The sequence below is a fragment of the Lutjanus erythropterus genome, chromosome 5, assembly GCF_056507025.1.
Source record: "Lutjanus erythropterus isolate fLutEry1 chromosome 5, fLutEry1.hap2, whole genome shotgun sequence".
Taxonomy (NCBI): domain Eukaryota; kingdom Metazoa; phylum Chordata; class Actinopteri; order Lutjaniformes; family Lutjanidae; genus Lutjanus; species Lutjanus erythropterus.
The window spans coordinates 26,802,396-26,824,619 of record NC_139321.1 but is presented as its reverse complement, the minus strand read 5'-3'; the positions used below and the strand labels follow the sequence as shown (position 1 = coordinate 26,824,619).

The 22,224-nt window shown below is 38.4% G+C and overlaps 2 protein-coding genes across 2 annotated transcripts; one reads left to right on the top strand and one right to left on the bottom strand.

Annotated features, from left to right (window-relative positions):
• Positions 1-1,509: 1,509 nt before the first annotated feature.
• fam193b (family with sequence similarity 193 member B) lies at positions 1,510-16,368 on the bottom strand. Its single transcript, XM_084719446.1, has 10 exons — positions 15,730-16,368; positions 13,537-13,815; positions 11,918-12,104; positions 9,289-9,507; positions 5,858-6,269; positions 5,554-5,737; positions 5,190-5,423; positions 3,119-4,178; positions 2,104-2,179; positions 1,510-1,957 (listed from the first exon to the last, which is right to left on the bottom strand). The coding sequence occupies exons 1-10, from the start codon at positions 15,886-15,888 to the stop codon at positions 1,861-1,863; spliced, it is 2,907 nt and encodes a 968-aa protein (XP_084575572.1). The 5' UTR covers positions 15,889-16,368; the 3' UTR covers positions 1,510-1,860.
• Positions 16,369-17,225: 857 nt separating this feature from the next.
• On the top strand, positions 17,226-22,179 carry mxd3 (MAX dimerization protein 3). Its single transcript, XM_084719445.1, has 6 exons — positions 17,226-17,797; positions 18,786-18,885; positions 19,043-19,072; positions 20,027-20,141; positions 20,358-20,523; positions 21,228-22,179. The coding sequence occupies exons 1-6, from the start codon at positions 17,728-17,730 to the stop codon at positions 21,344-21,346; spliced, it is 600 nt and encodes a 199-aa protein (XP_084575571.1). The 5' UTR covers positions 17,226-17,727; the 3' UTR covers positions 21,347-22,179.
• Positions 22,180-22,224: the final 45 nt, after the last annotated feature.

Genomic DNA, 22,224 nt, shown 5'->3' with positions numbered 1-22,224 from the left:
TTATATGAAAACAAAATCTCAGCACAGATTCAAGAAAGAAATCCATCTCAATGAAAGCCATCAGCTAAAACATGGTTACTGCTGTAAATCCCAAGGCCCTTGTCCCAAAGTTATCAACTCTTCAGTGATATTTCTCATCAAAAGATTATCAAGACTTGGACTTAAGATAGGCTAGCTGAGGTACAAGGTGCCACCAAGGTCACAGTACAGGGAAAAGAGTAGTATGGTTGAAAATATTATCTCACACACACACACACACACAACCCCCAGAAACGCATGACAAGGGCTCAAAAGGGCCCAAAATAATCACTCAGTATGTACAAGCATCGAAAATAACTGCGTCAAACAATGTGTGACGATGGTTCCAACGTTAAAATGAACATTGCACACTGGTGTACCTGTAACTGTGGGGATGCAGGGATTAAAATAACAGTTAAGAAGTGAGAAAATCGTGTTGAAGGACTTTCTACTACAGATGGCAGAGTGTATGGTGGATATCACTATCAAAGAGAGAATTATTCAAGATCAACACCAAGGGAGAATTGACATTGAAGCAACAGACACGTTTAACTTTGCCCAACACAGGACTGGGGGACAGTATTTAGATTTTTCTGCTCTATATGCCATGCACGGGAACATATTTGCATTGGTACTTAATTGGATTTATATACTTTTAAATGTATCCTGTGAGAGAAGTGTTCTATTAACATTATTGGTGTATTGAAAACTGTCAAACATTCATGTTTTTTAACATAATTTCATGATCTTATACAATAAGATAAGAGTGCAGCAGGTTGGTCAAGTGTTTGTAATTTCAGTTTTCTACCACTGATTTCTAATTATTCGATGATCACAAATAAGAGCTGCAAAGATTAATTGATCAAAAGAAAAATAATCATCAACTATGCTGATAATCAATAAATAATTTCAGTCATTTTTTTAAGCAAAATTGCCAAATATTTGCTTCTTCCCAGGTTCTTAAATGTGAGGATTTGCTGTTTTTCTTTGTCTGTTGTAATAAATGAAGAGTCTTTGGGTTTTGGACTGTTGGTTGGACCAAAGAAGCAATCTGAAGACGTCACTTTTGGCTCTGGGAAATTGTGAAGAGCGTTTTTCATAATTATATGGCATTTTATACACCAAACGAGAGATCAATTAATCATGTAAATATTCAGAAGATTAATCAATAATGAAAATAATCCTCCCTTGCAGCCATATCACAAATAAAGTATTCAAATTGAGAACTGCTTGCCTGCTTGTGAGTAAAATCAATGTCAAAATCAATAGTTGCCATTGTTTCTCCCTGCAGAAGAGAAGTGTTTTGTTTTTTTTTTTTTACATAAAATTAGGTCAAAACCTCATCTGGTGGTCCTTTTTGACAGTTGAACTGTCTTGAGTATCTACTGAGACTGGTGTAAAGGGAGTGAAACTAGCAATGTAGAATGTCATGTATGATCAGCACCAAATTGAACTGATTGGAATTCAGAAGTTTAACAACGTTAAAATGTCTCAGATTTGTGATAAAAACATTTATTTCATGTAAGGTAATTGTTTACATACTACATACGTAAGCACATGGATGCAGTGGATTCAACAGACTTTTTTCCATTTTTGCATCTCTCATTTAGTGAACAATGCAATAATAGCAAAGGGTAGAGTTGGCCTTGAGAATGATCCCTGGCTTGTCAGCCACAAGTTATGTTTCAGTCTTCTGAATGGAGAGTATGATTTTGAACCAGGGTCCCTTGGCTTAGTAAGGAAGAGAAGAAAACAGGGAATGAGAGAAGGCCTCAGGCCAAATAGGGCTCTACTGAAAGAGTTTGTGGTGTGAAGTTGTTTCTTTTCTGGCACTCATCCAAGTTATTGAGCTGCATTGGAAGGAACCTTTTTGAGGCTGAAGTTGGACCAATTCACTGCTACCTTCTGGCGAGTTTGTTTTGCAGAATCAAGGCAAAACCTAGAGAGAAGAAAGACAGATGAACAAGGAGGAGGAGAGAAAAAATTCAGTTTTAATCATGTGGTTTAAGTTAATCAATACAACAGTTCAAATAGCTCAAAGCTATTTTTAAAAAGTATCCTGATACACTGCTATCCTGAGCTTACCTTTTGAAATATTCCACTTCCCGATCAATCTCATCCATTTCTGTTGGATCCACATCTTTAGGGAGAAATACGTCATCTAGACATTAAAAATAAAGATGAAAACATCAGCTAACAACAATACAAGCTAAGAAACAAATCAAAGTTGTCTTAGGCTGGGTTGCAACAACAAGGAATCATTTTCAAACCTGATTAAATGACGGTTAAACTTTAAACTGTTTCAAACTTTTCTTAAAATTAAAAAAGATAAAAATGTAAACCTCTCTTTAAACCTCAGTTTAAGTTTTACTCTAAACCTAGACTAAATTTAATTGTGCTGCCCCAAAATTTTAAACTCTAATTAAAAATATGATCCAGTGCTAACTTTAAACTTACACTTAAGGTTTTACTTTTAAAAAAGCTGCCTTTTTGAGATGGATTGAGAAAAATAAGTTCCTTTATAGGTTTTTAGCTTTCTAGCTAGCAAACAATGTCACATTTTAGCTAGCAAACAAACAAAAGAACTTAAAAAAAAATAATATTTTTTTAGCTGGCTAGCAAACAATATAATGTTTTATGGAGGAGGGTTACTTTTTAGTTAGACAGCAAACAATGTAACATATTAAATTTTAGGTAGCTAGCAAATAATTTAACTAATTAAAATAACTTTCTTGCTAGTTAGCAAACAATGAAATGTTTCATTCAGGAATACAAAGCAGCCGAAAGTCAGCCCTTTCCCCCCTCTTTTGTACTTCCTTAGTCCCAAAAGGACTTGAATTCATTTATTTATCATAACTTGGGTAAGCAAGCATCGTCATACTGATTAAACTCTAATTAATTTTGGCTGGCATCACCAAACTCAGATTTGCTAAAATGAGATTAGTTTTAAATTGTGCAACAGAGTTCCACTTAATTTCAAAACTGGATTTACTCATTTTAAACGTAAGTTTCACCAAACTCTGATTATAAATAATCTCAGATTAAATTCATTTCTGTTGGAGCAACCCAGTGTTGTAGTCTTGAAGATAGTTTATTGTACCAATAGCACTGCTGGATTTTTCACCCTTGTTCTTGTTCTTCTTATTCTTCCCCTTGGGTTGCTGCTGTTGCTGCCCGTTTGCTGAAACGGTGGAGTGAGCTTTGCTTTCCGAATCCTGCTCAGACCGACCTCCTCGTGTTTCTGTGTCACCTTTCCCCTTTTGTGCATTCGAGAGGCCACTAGTTGCTCCGTTTGCTGGATGTTTGGATGATCTGCCCTCCTCAGCTTTCTTAGGCCCATTTCTCTGGTTGTCTGCAGAGTGCTGAAGCTGTTTGTTTCCAGCTTTTGAGCCATTAGTCGCTGTTTCTTTAAACTCATTGGTTTTCTGTGTTTCGTTACCAGAGGCAGCTTTGGTTGGTTTGTTGGAGTTTAGCTCTGACACAGACTGCTCCTGTCTTTGCTGCTGCTTTTTATTCTTCTTTGACTTTGCACCACCGTTCCCAACTGCCGTGCTCTTGGGATCGGGGGCGTCCTCCTTCGATTTAGCTGTAGCTTGGGCTGGCACCTGCGGCAAACTGTCAGATCCAGTGGAAGTGCTTCTCTCTGGGGACCGAACCCTTATCAGCTTTGAGAGACTGGGGGTAGTGTGCAACCGCTGGATGTCCTTGGACCCAGCGGGGACCCCTGATGTCGTGGTGGTGGTGTTGGGGGACGACACAGTGGTTGTGTCCTCCCATCCATTAACCAGGTCCAGGTGGTTCTTAAAGGTGCCCAGTGAAAGAGGGGCCAGGTCCAGGTCTATCTGCTGCAGGTCAGAGGAACCATTGAGATGGGACAGTAAATGGTTGCCCTCCAACGTGGCTGCCTTCTTTGGGAAGTCATTGACGTCCAGATTAAGGTCGTACATGCTAAACGAGGCTCGGATTGAGTCTTTGATGGTGTTTTTAATCTCTTCGAGCCGACTGGTGAGAAAACTGTTGACACGCTCAAGCTCCAGCTGAGGCCAGTCGAGCAACCGACTGGCTTCTGAGCCATCGGGGATGGGCTCGTCGACAGGCTCAGATGGATTGGAGTGGGGGTCACTGCCTGCAGCACCCATGTTGCCCTGCTGAGCCTTTTCCTGAAACAGAAATGGTACAGGCTTCAGGGCTTGAATAAGCACACACACCAAATGTTACTAAGATAATAAATTAGTAGGGCTGTGTACTGAACCCCAATACCTTTGGGATATTGGCTAAATTATACCCGTAGCACCGAGTATCTAGACCACATCAAACTCGAGGCCTGCAGGCCAAATCCAGCCCAGCTCCTCATTTTATGTGTGTGAATATAATATATACAATTCCATGCTGTGTTACAGAAGTATGGCATCCATAAATTAAATTTGTTATCCACACACTAATGGCATCTAGCGGTTAGATGTCAGTATGTATGTATGTATGTATGTATGTATATATATATATATAGTATAGTAGTAGAAGTGGTAGTAGTATAAGTGGTTGTAACAGCCAATCAGTTCTACACAAATACACATTTTGGATTTGAAACCATGCATGTGTCATGATCACTTTCACTTTGTATATTTTTTATATATTTGGAAAACAAGTCATAAATGTTCTATAAAAGTTGTTTGATTCTTCAATTAATTAGTTCCTGATTTAAGTTATAATCTTTAAGATTTTCATGTATTCTCAAACCGTCTCTACTTAGTAATTTTCATTAGTGGTGAAGTCCATTTCCACACAGGATTCAAATTGGCTTCCTATGCATTAGGAACTAAAAGGAAATGATCTGTTGATCAGAGCTATTCTAAAATTTGCCAGTTTTGGCCTATTTGAGCAAAAGTCTTGTAGAGGTGCTTGTGTTTAGAGACAAGATTTACCATTACAGAGCGTTGGCTTCTTTTCTTAAACAAGAAGAAGCATTTTGACAAATCGATGTTAATATAACTAAGCAACATATTGGGAAAAGTCTTGGTTGTTTTGGAAACAAAGCAATGTGTTGTATCTTTACGGGGTATCCAATTTTTTAAAACAATACACAGCCCTATACGTAAGATGACACAAATTAAAATTAAAAATAAATTAGTTGTACAATAAGTCATACACATTGTTTTCTAAAGTTACCACACCTTCTTCTTTTGTTTGTGTCGTGCCCTTTTGGCAGCCTTGGCACTGTTGACAGGTTTGGGCTCAGAACTGTTAATGAAGTCTAGCAGCTCATCTACGTCCCGGTTGTCAATGGCACCAGCCACTGTCAGTTCTGAGTCTTGACGCTGAGGCAGCTCCTCTTTACGCCGGGTCAGACGCGAGCGGAGCTTCTCCCGGATCTCAGCGTAGTTGCGGCTTGTTGGTGCAGCTGGAGGCTGTGACCAAAAATACATTTTAATATCTTTTCATTATTTCAGCTTTTCATAAAAGTTTAACAAGTATGACATTACAAAGGGAACTCTTAATTACTGCTTAAAAGGGGATGCCACAAAAAGTTCAAAGTACCGCATTGTGTCCAAAGAACTCGCAGTAGCAGCAGTCGCAGTACTTCCCATCCTTCTGGTTTGTGGATGAGGACGCACAGGAGCTCCTTTCAGAGCTGCTGTCTTCATCCTCTCCCTCCTCCAGCTCGGACGACGGGTGGCACAACGTCCCATTAGTCATTTTGTGCCCCTTACATGCCTGGTCCCTACAAAAAGAAGAAGGCATTGACTTCACTTCACTGTGGCTCTAAAGGCATCTGTATTTTGAATCAATACAAATACAAAAGTGGTTTCTCAAACAGCAACACTTTGCAGGTAAGACTAACCTGCAGGCCCCAGCTGTCAGATGGCCTACGTTTGAAGTGGCCACTGTTCCCGCACTGTGCCCATTACAAGGGTGGTTACAGCCCATGATAGATGTGCCCAGTTTGCTGTGTTGCGTGTTCACGGCAGGAATGTGGGAGTTTTTGCACGGGCTGGGCTTATGGACTGACGTCGGGCTGTCTGGACTGGGAGAATTGAGTTTGGCTGTCGGGCCGTGGAGGTTTGGTACCAGCGGGGAGAAGGGGGCGTGGGCTGCCACACCAGTGCCAGATGACGAAGTTATGTGACCATGCTGCCCAGAGTTCGGCTTTGGAGGCAGGAGTGAGGAATGCTGGGAAGACAGGCCGGTGGGACTATTGGGGGGTACCGACAAGTCTGTGTGTTGATGGTGGTCACTGGGGTGGAAGGCTTCACCTGGGCAAAGAAAATGTAGATTAATACGAGATCACAAACACTGAATCATCTTTTCTGAGAAATTCCCAGAACAGAAGTGCTTGGCATCCAATTGCAAAAAATCAATTTTTTTAACACAAATCTCTACATGTCAAAAGGTGTTCCTCAAGGTCTTAGTGTCTATATGTGATATTTGTGAAGGATTTCTGACCATTTTTGTAAATTGTCAAGTGGTCAAAATGGTTGAATTGTGTACCAACTCTAAATAATAAATTGTATCAACCCATAAACTTCAACTGCAACAACTTATGAGACATGTTAGAACATGAGAATGGCCATCATATACTTTATTGTAATGTTTTAAAGCCCTTATACACTCAAACTTTCAAAATGTGAACAGGTGCCAGCGTTGCAAATCGCAAGTCCTTTCCTTAATTGATCATTGGTAACATTAACAATCAATTAATGATTATTTAAAAAACTGAAATTATGCTATTAAACAATACCAAATACATTTTTTCCTCCTCAATCAAAGATTTATTTCCACAGCAACATATTGTATATTCTCTGACAGCATTACATAGCCTATGAAACATAAAGATGTAAAGGACCACATATAAAAGACATACTTGAGTATTAGATAACATGTGGAGCGCACACATAAAATTAATCTGTTGTGTTTCAGATCTTTGTTTGACAGCTGGTTGATTAAATCTTACTTAACAACTGATTAATCGATCATTGATGAAACCTTATCATCCCTAACAAAAGAAAACAAAATTTGTTACAGATTTATGACTAGAAAAACTTGACATGTGTCGCTGGGCTGCATCTTGAATTCATTTTCAGGTTCCAGCTTTAAGATGATGTATACCACTTCTATGTGGCTTATACTACCGACTAGGGCTGCAGCTATCAATTCTTTTAGTAATTGAGTAATCTATCAATTATTCTGTCAATTAATCAAGTAATCGGATAAGAAATGTTGCACGTTCTTCTGTTTTTTTTTTCCCCATTACATTACTTTTACTTTATTTAAGAGCAACAGTAATATACAAAAGAGAAAATAAGACAGCCCTCTTAAATGAACAATTATAAATTGCTAAAGTAAAAGTACTTGATAAAGTAACTTTACTTTTACTGCAGTACCTTACTCAGTACTTCTTACTTAAGCACTAAGGTAAATGTGGTAATGTCTGCAGAAACTGTGAACAGAAGATGTAGGTCACTCTTTTAACCAAAGCAGAGTGCACCAGAATGCTTTGTTTACCAGTTAAAATCACATTTTTTTCTTCTGGAGCAGACCCCCTATAGGGAACTGGTTTACCAACATGTCACCTTTTTCTCCTCTTATGAGTTTGCAGGTCTTTATTTAGTAAATAAAAAATACCAATAAGAATACCATTAAAGTACATCAAAGGCAATAAAAAATTTTGATTTGTCAAAAAAGGAAACAATTACATGCAAGACTTTTACTTGTAATTAAGTATTTTTACATTGTGGTATTAGTGCTTTTACTTAAGTAAAGGATCTGAGTACTTTTTCCATCACAACAGGTCAGTGATCAGTGTTTCAGTGACTCTCTGTGGCTCAGTGGATACAGTGTTTTATTTATGGCAGATTGCCACATTAAAAACATCATCACCACGACATCGACTGTGTCTAGAAGGAAACTCTATTTGCAAAACTCTCGCGAGATTTCGCAGGTTTAGGGTTCCCTTCTAGACACGACCCTCTCTGTCAAACTAATGACAGCAGACTGTAAACAGCACGATGTTAAACTCTGCAGTGTTTCCCACACAGACGCTTCATTTGTGCGGACACTCAGGTATAGTTTGTGACTTAATTTTTATTGAATGAAGTGAATTTTTTTTTTTTTTTAATCAGTCCGAGAGGTCGACCACATCCACGATTGATTAGTGATCAATCTGCCCTCCTTCCCTCCCTCACCTGTTCACTCTGCTGTGAGAAGCTCTGACAGTTTCTGACAGAGAAACACAGACTCCCCTGTTTAATGTATAGGCCTCCTTATACAGTTGTTTAATCTTATAAGTGCACCTGGTGCACTTGGTGTCAATGTCCTTCACCAACATGTAAGTTTCGACTGTTTTAATGAACTCTGTCATTGACAACAAGTCTCCTCCACATGCATCTTCTCTGCTGCTGTGAAAACTGAACCTTTTAGTAATCGAATTACTTGAGTTACTCGAGGAATTGTTTCAGCCCCACCACTGACCTGCTATCTCTCCCCAAGATCTCTATCTCTATCCCTAAGATCCATAAAATCTATAACAGGGAGGGGGAAGTGGTCAAGGTCCATGCAATCATTTGGTCAACTTTGAAGTTGACTTCATAATAAAATACAAACACCAGCTTGCCAGTTTTGCTTAATAAGAAAAGAATTATGCAATATATTACATTTTGTTTAAATTATGGTATCCATAACAGTAAATGAATGCTTTTATTACAAACTGTAACCTTATAGACAAGTTGTACATGAGTGACCAGACTGTATTTTACTGAAATATCTCCCTACAACTTATTAGGACTCATCTCCTTTTATATTCCTCAACCTAAACACTGTGGCTTCATTAAGAGTTTGATGTGATTCTATACTGGGTTCAGATTTAAGAAAATGCTGTTGAACCCTAACCCAATGTTCACATTACTATCAACACAGCTACAAAACGGCCAAACATGGCCAGGTACAATGTTGCTGAGACCGATGAACGCTTGTGTGTAGAGCCAATGATCATGGATTGTCAAGCTGCATTTTTTGTTGATGTTGCGATTAGAAAAAAGACTTGGGTTAGATAAAACTGGCAAGAAATAGGTTTTTCTCCCATTGCTTGCACAGCACAGGAATTCTGAGACGGGATATTGGAGGTGGCAAACAAAGACATGATGGTTGTTTAACGCGTCACTATGTCAGACGTCAGTTTCTGGCCTCATGTCACTGGCTTCCATTGAAAATGACCTGTAGCCTGATACTTTGTTGCTGGCAGTCGGAACATACCATAAGACTGAAAGGAAGTATTACCTGGTGGCGTTGGTCGACGGCACATGGTCTTGAAGTGCTTGGGAGTGGTCTTACAAAGGTCTGCTGAGGTAGACAGGGGATTCCCAGCAGATGATCCACTGGAATTCTGGGATGATGGGTGACTGTAGGGACAGACTTTGTTCCCCGACGTTTTAGCAGATTTCCCAGGTGCTTCGTGAAGTCCTCTTTTCTCGTGACAGGCCGACCCCGCTGTTACACCTGGAGATGGAAAAAATAGTTAATGAATTTGAAAGGGAATTGATGGATTTAAGACAAGTGTTACAAAAAAGGGAAATATTCCTGTTGTTTAAAGCCATGCTTTCCACTAACGCTTGGCTGAGGAACAGAACTTCAAAGTAACAGCAATTTCTTTGTTAGTATATTGTGTTATATATTGTGCGTCTGTTCTGACTTATAAATGGGTGTAAAGATTTGGAGAGACATGTGGAAAGATTTTTACTGTCCATTACAAAATTATAATAATGTCTCTAGGAGTTTGGAAGCTTTGATCAATGCATTTGAGGTAATTCAACACTCACTTTTTGGACTGCAGTTTATGTTATGTAAAAATAATTCCCTGCTATTTGTAGACATGTTTAGGCATGTTTAATGGTAATAATTTTTCACTTCTAGGAGAAAGAAACCAGCACTGACTTTTTAGCCCTGACGGATAAAATCCCTTTCTGATAACCTAAATAAAAATGAGAAAGCCGTACTAAAACATTTGAATTACATACTAATTTCTGTTGTCAAGAGGAGACTGTATCCCTTACTGACAATCACCCACGCAGGGAAGTTGATACAAGTCACTGTAACATAATGCCCACTTAATCATCTGCAATGGTCTGTAATGGAGTACACTAAGTAGCTCCAACTTAAAGACAAATATCTCTGATATTACTATTGAAGTTGAAAGACAAAATTGTTCCCCAGCAAACATCAACAAACTTTAATTATTTGAATTGAAATATACCATTTTGAATATAACTTTGCCCATGCAGGAAGGGCACAGCTGCACTCAGTGAACACGCATTTTAACGCACTTTCAACTGCTCTACTTTAAACGTAACTTGGTCACATGATTCATTCAAGTATTTGCTAAACTAGAAATACTACCAAAGTTATGTACCAGGTAACCCTTGCAGAGTGGTTTGATGAGTGCCAAGAAACAGGAAGAAAACAGACAAAAGCAAAGATCACAACAGCAGTCTGAAATACTGTGTGATTCCCATTTTATAAACAACAAGCTCAGGACAAACACGTTTCATTTTCACATTCAATTCTCCTCTTATGATGCATCTTTTTGGTATCTCTGTTGTGGACAGAAAATGTTATAACTTTGCAGTGCACCTGAGGTACTTTGTAATGTAGTCACATTACACCACTCACCAGTCAAAACCAATTTTTATCTGTTATCAGTAACATGAGACACATCATGGCTTAATTTTAATACAACGTGCTATGACTGAATTACAAAACAATTCTTGAACTTGAAATTTAACACATCTCAAATATTATCCATGCATCCTTGCAACAGACAGTGATTGGATTGGCAACATTTAATGTGGAATGTAATTTTGCTTGTTAATTGTGTTTCATAAATATGTAATTATTATTATAACATAAAATATATCTTTAAATGACACTGCTTGTATACTGCATGGTTGTAATTCAGCTCCCTTTCCGCACCCGTTTTTTAAATTTAACATGCATCCATACATTTCCTTCAAATTAGAGGGACCTAGTCCTGTAGGTTAAGTATCTTCTGTACATTAGAGTACATTCATGTACATTCTGTGCTTTTTTTTCCATAAAATGCCATCCCATTTAAGGAGGTGTGTGCATTAATGTTAAATATTTCAAGAAAGAATCACAGAGAAAGATAATTACCTTTCACCATCACTACATGACATATTTTTGAAGGTCAATGTTTGAGTCTTCATTATACTGGAAAGCTGCAAATTCAGGCACGCAATAAGTGCTTAGTAGTCTAATGCAATAGTCTGTAACTCTTGCAGCTCTGAAGATTTTGGGAGAATTGATGATTGATTAGTATGATGGAATAATTGAACCTAGTGCATGTAAATTTTGCCAGAATAATTGCACGTTTAGGCAGACAATTACCTCTGATTCACAGTATTTCAGAAATAATCCACAAGGTTTTCTTCTTAATATTTTATAAATTGCAAATGGTGATTATATTATGGTGCAGTTTAATCATCTTAATTGGTCAGTCTGTTATTTTTAAACGTATCTCCACCATCTGACTGCACTTGGTAGTTTTGACAACGAGCTTTTCTTAAAATATTATTCCACCTTTCATAATGCTGAGCTCTGAAGACCTCAGAAAGTAGAGCACTGTGAGCTTCTAGAAAATGCCTCTTTGTTCTTCTAAAATATAGTTGACTAACACCTGAACAAAGTGTCTAAAAATGTATCACACATTTATTGCTAAGTAAGTAAGCTAACGAGCCAGCCGTCAAGCTCTGATTCTAACCAAATTTGTGTCCATTTCACAAAACTGAAACTCGTAACACAGCGTGAAATTTATGTTTGTGATGTTTTCAGCGATGACTGTCACAGTCATTACATGTTTTCTGCAGCTGTGTTTTACCCTGCAATGACAGACCTTGTTGTGAGTGTGAAGAAGTGTTGTGGTTGCAGTGTTCCCCTCCGTTGGTGTGGGCAGAGTTCCAGAGACCTGACAGTTTGTGGGCTGACAGGAAGGAACTCGGGTCCCAATCCACAGTACTTTGCTCTGGGTAACCGTTCCCACAGCTCTGGGACTTACATGAGGAAGAGTGTGACAATGGTACCTGAATTAAAACACACAAAACAACAAAACACAATTAGTTAATCACAGGGCTGTCTTCATGTGCTTACATTTTGGCACCAGTGGCATCAAGTAAATGCCAATATTACCTTGTAAAGTGTGTGTGACAAGACAAGCAAAAACACCTTAAAATGTATTAATCAATCTTAAGTAAGCCCACCTCAACAACCATTAAAATAAAATAAAAATCACTGCAGCATACTGTTAAGAAACCCTCCCCTATTGCTTTATTACTTTTTTTTAACATCAACAAAAAACCTTGAACACTATGTTCATCTACAGTCAAGCTTAGTAAGACGATACAGTAAGTCTTCAAAATTTGCATTTCATGTAAAGTACTCATGTAAAAAACACAACCCAGAAAGCAAAAGTAATAGCTGCTCCTGCCTCACATATGCCACAGAGACACAAAACAAAGTAGTGTCGCACAATTAATCGAAATATTATTGAAATCACAATGTGGTGGAATATCCAAATTGCAGGAGCTGCACATTTTTGATTTTTGATGTGTGACAAAACAACATTATTATGATGCACTGCAGCGTTGCATAGATGCCCTGGTCTACAAATCTTGCCCTTCAGATGGAGAAAACATGTGTGTTTGTGTTTTGTACTGACCCCAGCCAAGTTTCAACAATAAGGGTTGTCTACTTTCCCCAGGCAAGTAGAATGCCATGTTGGGCAAGTAAATCTGGCAACTCAAAAAGAAATTAAACTATATCCTATTTTGATAACTGGTTAATGGTTAAAGTAATTTTTCAAGAGTGATGTTTTCTACCTGAAATCAAATCAAAATTAATATCTGTGAATTTTAGACCAACAAAATGAGACATTTAAAGAAATCACCTGAGCTTTGAAAAACTGGGATGGACTTTTTTTGACGTTTCAGGCCTAGATTAATCATGACTATTAACTTTGGTCTTTATTGGTATTTCATAACTGCTGATAAATAAAACAGTTTGTACCGAAATTGACTCTGGGCAAGTACGTCAAAGTAAAAAACAACAAATAACTCTTCCAATAAATATCACATCATCATGATTTTAATTTTTTTCCCCAATAAAAATCAAAATTGTGATGCAAAAAAAGGTCACACCCACTAATTGTGAATCATATCACAATCGCAATATCTACCAAAATAATCACAACATGATATTTTTTACCAAGCTGTTCAACCCTAATACAAAAAGTTACATATAAAGAGACAAACAGTAAATTTAATCTTATTAAATCCATGTTGGCATTGAAACTGATTTATTTGGTGACTAAGCCCATGCAAATGAAATGCCCAGTATTGTGAATGGAGATGAGATTTACTCTGTCAACTAAAATAAAACAGTCTAACTAAAAAGTAGTAAAAAGAAGTCCTGAAAAGGATCCAGACATATGACCCAAATCAGTCCCTTTTTATTTACCGGTGTCGGCTGCTCCTGGGTGCTCCGCCTTTCCTCCTCTTCCACACTTTTGCAGCAGCTCTGACAGATCCACAGAGGCACCTCTCCCAGCAGGGACTGAGACAGTGAGGGCACCGCATCAGCGAGCTTGCGCCCCGGTGCCTCCCGCAATAAGGCCTGGGAGAGTGCAGGCACAGCATCAGCCAGCTTGGTCCCATGGCCCCCGGGGAGTCCATTTACGGAGCTTGCTCCCCAGTCCTTAAATTCACGGTGGCACAGGAGGCAGCAGGTGTGCATAGGCTAGGTAGAGAAAGAGAGGATAAAGAGGTCAAGTACTAGCCTGCGATAACCAGTCAAACTGTGATCTGTGACACATAAATGTCATTAAACTGTAGAAAAAAATAAGGCAGGTAAGACATCTCTCAGAATATCTCTACAGCATTTAACAATGCCAACTGAATATGGTAGACAAACTTATTATTAATACTAATAACATAATTACATAACAAAACATATTAACATGTGTACATTATTACATATTTGCCAGTTAATTTGATATACCTTGCTAACATGAAGGGATGAATCAATTAGCAGTTTCAGGATAAACCACATAATAATTTCCAACAGTTAGTGTTGAAAATTTTTCATTATCATTAAAACCTTGTCTGATAACCACATGCCCTGGCCTACAAATCTCGTTCTCCGGACGTAAGAAAACATGTCTGGTACAGACCCCAACAAACATCAAGATTTTAATGGGTTTTCCTAAGTGAAAATTAAAATTGTGATGTAAAAATGATCATTCTCACTAATCATGAATCATATTGCAATCACAATATCTGACAAACTAATTGAAATGTAATTGTTTATATCAAGGAGCTCTGATAACCAGCCTATTCACAATTAGAGCCACAATGATTTATCAATTAGATGTAAACTATGAAATTAATCGCAGCTCTTTTGATAATCAATTAAACAGTTTGAGTATTTCTTAAGAATAAAAAGTCAAACTTCTCTGATTTGAGGTTCTTAAATGTTAGTATTCTGTGATTTCTTGACTCCTCTATTACAATAAACTGAATATGTTTTGGTTGTGCTCAAATCGAGACATTTGAGGATGTCATTTTGGGATTTGGGAAACACTGGTCGACATTTTTCAGCATTTTCTGACATACCAAGCAACCAGTCAATTAACCGAGAAATTAATCAACAGATTAATCAACAATGAAAATAATTAATTGCAGCCTGCTCACAAATACTGAAGCACAACAAGATCCTGCCAAAAAAATATAACATTTTATTTCTAGTTATGAGAGGCGTCTAGACGGGCATCTTATGCATGTGGTATAAGATGAAATAACTCAATCAGAGCAGCAGTCAGGCAGGTTAAAAGGCTCAGAGGTCAGATGTAAGGTTGGCTGTTTGCACAGGAGACAGTGGTCCAGCTGCACAGCAGTTACCCTCAACTTAGAAAGCTAACGTTAGTAACTCCGATTTAGCCAGGCATCACTGGCTAATAACTACATGCACTGAAACTTTTCACATTAGCTCCTGTCACACTGTGATACAAGAGTGCGGTGCAGCAAAAATAATAAATAGTATGACAGAGTAATATAAACAACTCGAACCATGTCTGAAAGTTAGCTACTTTATTTATGAACCCGTTATCTATTTAAGCTAACTGGCTAATTAGCTAGTAGCTGGTTAGCCGTTGCTGGCTGAGTGGTTCCTGTAGATGTGTTAGAGTGTAGGCAGCAGCAAGCACGTTTGCAGCACGCTAGCTGGAGATGATAGCCCCGGTTAGCCTCCTGGCTAAGGTTAGCGTAGATGGGCGGATGAAGATTTGTAAACGCTGGAAATGGGACGACCTGTCCGAGGCACAATGTCACCTGTCCAGGCAGAGGAGATGGGCTGCAATGCTAGCCACACTGTCTCAAAGCCGCCTGTTCTGCTCGCGAAGTTGAGCGTATTATTTATTTAATTAGGTACATATCAAACGACGTGAGAGCACAGCAGCTACATCCACCACTACAACATAAAGGTTAAAATAGCATTCAGTCAGCCAGCGGATGCAGATAACTTTACCTCTGCAGGATCTCGCTACAAAATATAAACGCACAATGGAGGATGCTTGGATTAGCAGAGAGGTGCTAGCTCAGAGGCTAGCTAGCCTATTTTAAAAACAGCGATTGGCTCGCTGCTTAGCTAACCTACCTGGTTCGCCCTGGTGGTGGCCAGCCTATCCAGCCCAGCATCTCCGCCGCCACCGCCAGCTGCATCGCCGGGAGAAACTGGGCTCTTCGGTACGGTCTGCTGTCCTGGTACAAGCTCCTTCTGGGCGACCCCTTGCTGCTTGCTTTTCTTCCTCGCCATTACAACGGAGTTTATAAGACGCTTTGGCCAAGTTTGCACCAGTTTCGATGATTTTGTGAGCACACTTTCGCTTCTTCTCGGACCTCAAAATGTTCTCTATCTCCTCCAGTCAAGACAACAGTCAATATGGCGGACTACTGGCACACTCAGGAGTTCATAGGTTAAAGATACTGCTGGCAAAGCGGCTTCACTCCCGTACAGAGAACACAACTGAAACCCGATACAAGCAGTGAAGCCAGTCAGCGACATATTTAGTAAGGGCAATCCTCTCCTCCCACTTTCTTGTCTGTATGAAACAGGTCCTGCTCACTTTAGCCACTCAGACGATTGTTTCGGTGAGGATATTCATTGAACGCACCATTTTTTTTTTTGCTCGCTTAAGTACGTAACATAATGTATCTGTAATATGATCATATCACACTGTCTTTATGCAGTCTAATGAACTGAAACTGCATACACTGTACAGTATAATGTGAAAAAAACGAGGATTTTATAGAATATATAAGAAAATGATGGATGTGGGCTGGAGTTGAGATTAAGATGTATGTTTTTTCCAGACATTAGTAAGTGGGGAGAGTAAATGTGTAATACAGTGAAATAATAACACAACAATACAACTTTGTGCTAGCTGTACAGTAGGCGACTAGCTTATACACTGTTCTGGGTTTTCATACACGGGGTAAATATGTGCATAATGTCGTTATTTAACAATAAAATAAATGTTTGAAAAATAAAAGGTGCCGTGAGAGGGGAGGGGCTGGGGTCTTGACAATGACGTTTGTCGTTGCCTTCAGTGCTTTCGGAGTTTTTGAAACCATAGCCAAAAGTACCTTAACGACCCATTTGTAGTCCCATTTTAATCACGGGCGTCGTGAGTATAAACCCCAGTAAACGATGCTTATCCTCCTTTTTAACATTAAGTAAGTGCCGCAAGTTTACTCATTTATTTTCAGATAAACTGCATTAATAAATGAGGATGTAATACAGTGTACCCACAGTTTGGCCACTTCTGTATTTTCAAGATTCATATGCTCAAGATTCAAGATGTTTATTGTTGCATCGGTTATATGAGTACAATTGTGTGAAAGAACTTTGCCTGTGATGCTCCATTTGAAAAAAACAACATTTAACTAGTAAAGACTGATTTAACATAAGAATAAAAATAAACAACAATAGATCAAAATGTTCATGTATAAAATAATATACGCAATAATAAAGTAGAATATTGTGTAAGAACATATAAAGTATAGATATAAAGGTGCAAAAGCAGTTAAAGGTTGTATACAGTTTGTGGAATACTGTTCAGGGGTTTCAATTGGTGTATTTACCACCATTACACTCATGATCAAGATACGGAAGGTAAAGCAGCAAATCTTTCCTTGACATAATGATCACATTAATAGTGTTTATGAAATTATGTTGAGTAAAATTAGGTAATTTACTACTTAATTATTTCACTTAAAAAAAACAGTATGCTGTAGCCATATGCACCCGAACTGTATGGACGCAAGGGATGATTTAACTTTTTTGTTTCTTTTTTGATACATGTCACTTATATAAGTAGTTTTACATAACAAAAACAAACTAATGTTGGCCAACCGTTTAGGTGGTGCTTTATGTCATTATAACGAGACGCACCTGGTGCCCGCCGGATCGTATTCATGGTGGAGGTTTCAGATGTCCGAGTGTACGTAGAGCACTTGAAGGCAGCAGCAGTGTCTCTAACCCTGTGGATTGAGTACGTAGCACAGACAGCCCCATCTACTTTAGGCTACTGACGCTTGCTCTACGGTAGGTTGTTTACCCGCGGACGGTTGTTTGTTTTAACAAAAAACAGTCATGGAAGGAAACGTTTGCAACATCCAGGTGCTCCTCCGGGCGGCTGAGTTTCTGGAGAGACGAGAGAGAGGTGAGTGTTTTATGACAACTGTCAGTCTACAGAGGGAGGAAGTTGGTCATTGTTAAAACAACAAAATACACAATGAAGCCACAGCAACTATGCATGCAAAACATAACAGTAATACATATTATAACGCAATTGTCCGAGAAACCATCGAGATTCTCGCTAGAAGGCTATTTTCGGCGATGTTTCCCATTTGACTCAGTGACCTACATATCGGTCGCATCATTGTACTCGAAGGCGCCAATCTGGACCAATTTGAAAATGAATCCGAGCGGCGCTGAGCGCTCAGTACTGAGGCTGATAGAGAGGCAGAGAAAAGCAACACTTTAACTTTCATTCAGTATTTACACACCGTGGGCATCGGATCAGTCATTTCTACTTAAGCGGACACACAAAGTAATCTTACATTGATGAATAGTAGTGTGTGATGGCGCCAAAACTAAAAACAGAGCGTCCAGCTGATGATACTGATGATGCAGTCGAGTATTTCTGTGCTCCTCATCATCTCAGAGCTTAAAAAGAGATAGTAATATATATGCATTTGAAGCACTAGGGTTCAGTAATGTTAATAATGGGAAACGTTTATATTTCGCATTGCACACCACTGAATTTCAAGCTGTTTTATAACACAGATATTAGGGCTGCACAATTTGGTTAAAAAAAAAAAGTCATATTGGAATCATTTTGACTGAAACTGACATATGCGTCACGATTAGGGGAAATGATCATTTTTGCATTACAATTCTCATGTTCACTGGAAAAGAACAAAACAAAATCGCGATGGTGTGATATTGAGGTCTGTACCAAACAAACATGTCTTCTTTCATCTGGAGAACAATATATTTAGCTAAGTCATCTATGCAGAACTACAGTACCTCGTTATAATGCTGTTTTGTCGTACATTAAAAATTTAGGATCTGGTTCTGTGATTTGGATATTGCACTTGTGTCACTGTGCAGCCCTAACAGATATGGTGTATTGTTTTCCTGCACAGAGGCAGAACATGGATATGCTTCAGTCCTGCCTCTCAGTCCAGATCACTCCGACAAGAGAAGCAAACAGAAGAGCAAGAAGATATCTGCTGGGGGCAATAGGTGAATACATTACATAACAGATAACTGACAAGAGGGTGTGGTTGTCTGACTTTCAGTTTGATAAAGCAGAGTCCCTCGCCCACTGTCATTGTTAAGCGGCAGTCACTATCATAAATGTATTTCAGAGCTAAACAGACTTTCTTTTTCTGAAATGCAGGTCGGTTCACAACGAGCTGGAAAAAAACAGGTAAGGAATATCTTAAACTACAATGTTTGCAGTATACTAGTATAATAATATATTTGTAATACGTAGCATAAGTGTATTACACATTGTGTACAGTTAACCTGTACAATCATCCATATGTCTGTACAGGTGAAAGGTGGATGGAGTGTAGAGCAGGCCGATTCAAAATACTTTTTTAGACGAACCAGATTTGACAAAAATAAAGTGCCAAGGGACTGCATGTTTACATTTACAATGTCTGACCTTAAGTTTGGAATTTAAATGTGTAAAATAATGCACCTTTTTTTCTCCTCTATTAGTTTTCACAATTAGAAAATTATTACAGAATTATTTTCAAACGTACAGGAAAAAACAAAGTACCCTTTGTGATTCTAGATGAGAAATAGCTGGTTGTAATAAACACATTGTTGCATTTAATGTCTTTTTTCTTTCATTTTAACTCTCGTACATTTCCTCTGTTTTAACAGCCTGAGTTAAAACTTTTTAAAATATGAAGTGTTTTTTTGCTTGACAACAGATATCACCAGTGAATGGGCTTAATTAGCCTACTAATGAAATGATGAGCTTAATGATCAAAAAATGTAAATACCCTTGAACTTAGAATGTTTATAATATTGTTAGTAATATTATTACTATCAGTATAGTTAGTGTATATAGCCTAGTTTGTGTATATAGTTTATTTTGCATTTTATTTTATTTTATTCTTACTGTATTTATATTTTTTTATGTATCACTCAGTCTTTTTCTACCTGGTCTTTCCATCCTTGAGCTACTTTCACAAGTGAATTTCCCCACTGTAGGATCAATAACACATATTTTATCTTATATTTGTGTGTCATAGCAAAATATAATTTTTATGGTGCCCAGATTTAGGGAAGCGTGAGCAACAAATAAACACCTGTTTTCACTTGCATGAATTAAACAGCGTTGTTTGTTGTCTGTTGTTGTGTTTTGTAGACGAGCTCAGCTGAGGCACTGCTTGGAGCAGCTCAAGAAGCAGGTCCCTCTGTCGTCTGACTCAATGAGAAACACCACCCTCAATCTGCTGAGACGAGCCCAGCTCCACATAAAGGTACATGACCCCCTGACATCAGACTGACAGAAGTGAGGGCGTGGTGTTAGGAGGCTAAATCAATCACTGTATCTTCTACTTTGTCATGTTGCTATATTTTAGTTTTAGAGTTATTGTCCCGTTATCGTGCATCTGCTAACGGTGCTTGTTGGTCTCCAGATGCTTACCCTGTCTTCATCGTGTCTGAGGTTTTGTCTCTGCGCTCTCCTCTTTCAGAAGCTGCAGGAGCAGGACGAGCGTGCAGAGCAGCTGAAGGGCCGGCTTCGCTGGGAGCAGAGAGAGCTGCGAGTTCGTCTGGAGCAGCTGCAGAGAGGATCTGAGAGGATGAGGAACGACAGCCAGGGGTCCACCATGTCCTCTGAGAGGTCCGACTCAGACAGAGGTAGGTCTCCGACAAGGGAGTGGTCTCACCTCATGCACAGTCATGGTGACGCCCAAGCTGTGATTTGCTGATTTGATTGATTTGATTTGATTTTAAAAACTGAGTTTGATTGGTTTGGAGAGAGAGCGATATTTAACTTATAAAACAGTGGTTTCCCATCAAAAGGGATCTGGCAAGCTAAAGCAATGAAAATACTCATTAAATGTAGCGTGCACTTAAAATGAGATTGATTACTTGAGATGGTCCTTTTTAAGCGCATGTTTTGTTGCTGATCCTGTCCATGCTGAGCTTCAGCGCTGATACTCCTCCCAGTACCTCAAATAATCCAAACTATAATTTTAAGGGAAATCATATTGTCACTATACTCATATTTTGTTGTCTTCTTACAAAATTCTGTCATCTAAATGAACAATTTAAAGAGAGATCACATCAATATCAAATATTTTTCCTCTGATCAGTTGTGCTATAAATCTATCTAGGTTGTTTTGGTGTGAGTTTTGGAGGTATCAGCCTGTCTGCCTTCTCTCCAATATAATAGTGAAAACAAGAGAATATTAATTTGTTTTTCTTGAATATCATCATGATATTCTTGTTAATAATATTATATTATTAAATCTGTTTAATCTGAGTTTGTAAGTTCAGTGTTAATGTTGTTATATTTCGCTCTACTAATGGATTTAATCTTTGCTTGGTGACCTTTACAGAGGACGTGGAGGTTGATGTGGAGAGCATTGTGTTTGACTGCGTGGACTCTGACGGACTGAGCATTACACACACTGATGTGGACCACTGTTACTCCAGCATGGACAAATCCTGGTTATGACAGCAGTAAAGCCTACGTTTTAATGTCGCCAGGCGGACAGGAAGAGGAGAAAACATTCCAAAAAAACAAGAGAAAGAATGGACAAAAATGTTACTGTACAACTGAACACATTTTTGATTTTGTTTTTGTACTCAGAAGGAGTAACTTTTGACATTCTCTTTTCAAAATATGTCAGACTACAAGCTAAATATTCTGAATGAGCTGTGTCCATTTGCACTGAATAGCAGTTAAAATCACTGGGCTGGGATGGATGTAACATTACGCATACAGGACGTATTTCCTGACATCAACCATTAATGGTGTTTATTTCCAAAGCCATGACATGTTTGTAACTTCCAACAACTTAAAACTGTTCAAAATCACTCATCTTTAAGGGCTTTTTAAAATCTAAATAAGGGCTTTTTTTATTTGAAACTCTTAACTTATTCTTTACTACAGTATGTCTATACTGAATTCTGCCTTAAATCTGATTTGGTTTAGTATTCCATACAGCTTTTCTTTAGCACTAAGTTCATATTGTCATATGTAGTATGCACCTCATTAATCTGTGCTGTGTTTTGTATTATTGTCCTATTATGTAAGTTCACTCATTTATTTTGATCTTTTTCTTCTGTTGCACAAAACGTCCTCACATTGCACTTATGTTGTTTCAAAAAGATTGTGGGTATAACAACATGAAAACCGTGAACAGACATTGACCGGTCATATTTGCACATTTATTTCTGGCTATTAAGTAACTGGCAAATACTCATTTTTGTGTATTTGTGCGCAATTCATTCTGTAATTATGTGCAAGAACTTTGATGCCTGTATTAAAGAGGAATTGTGAGAGTATATGGAGAGAAGTTCACTGCTAGTAACTGGTATGTTTCTTAGAAG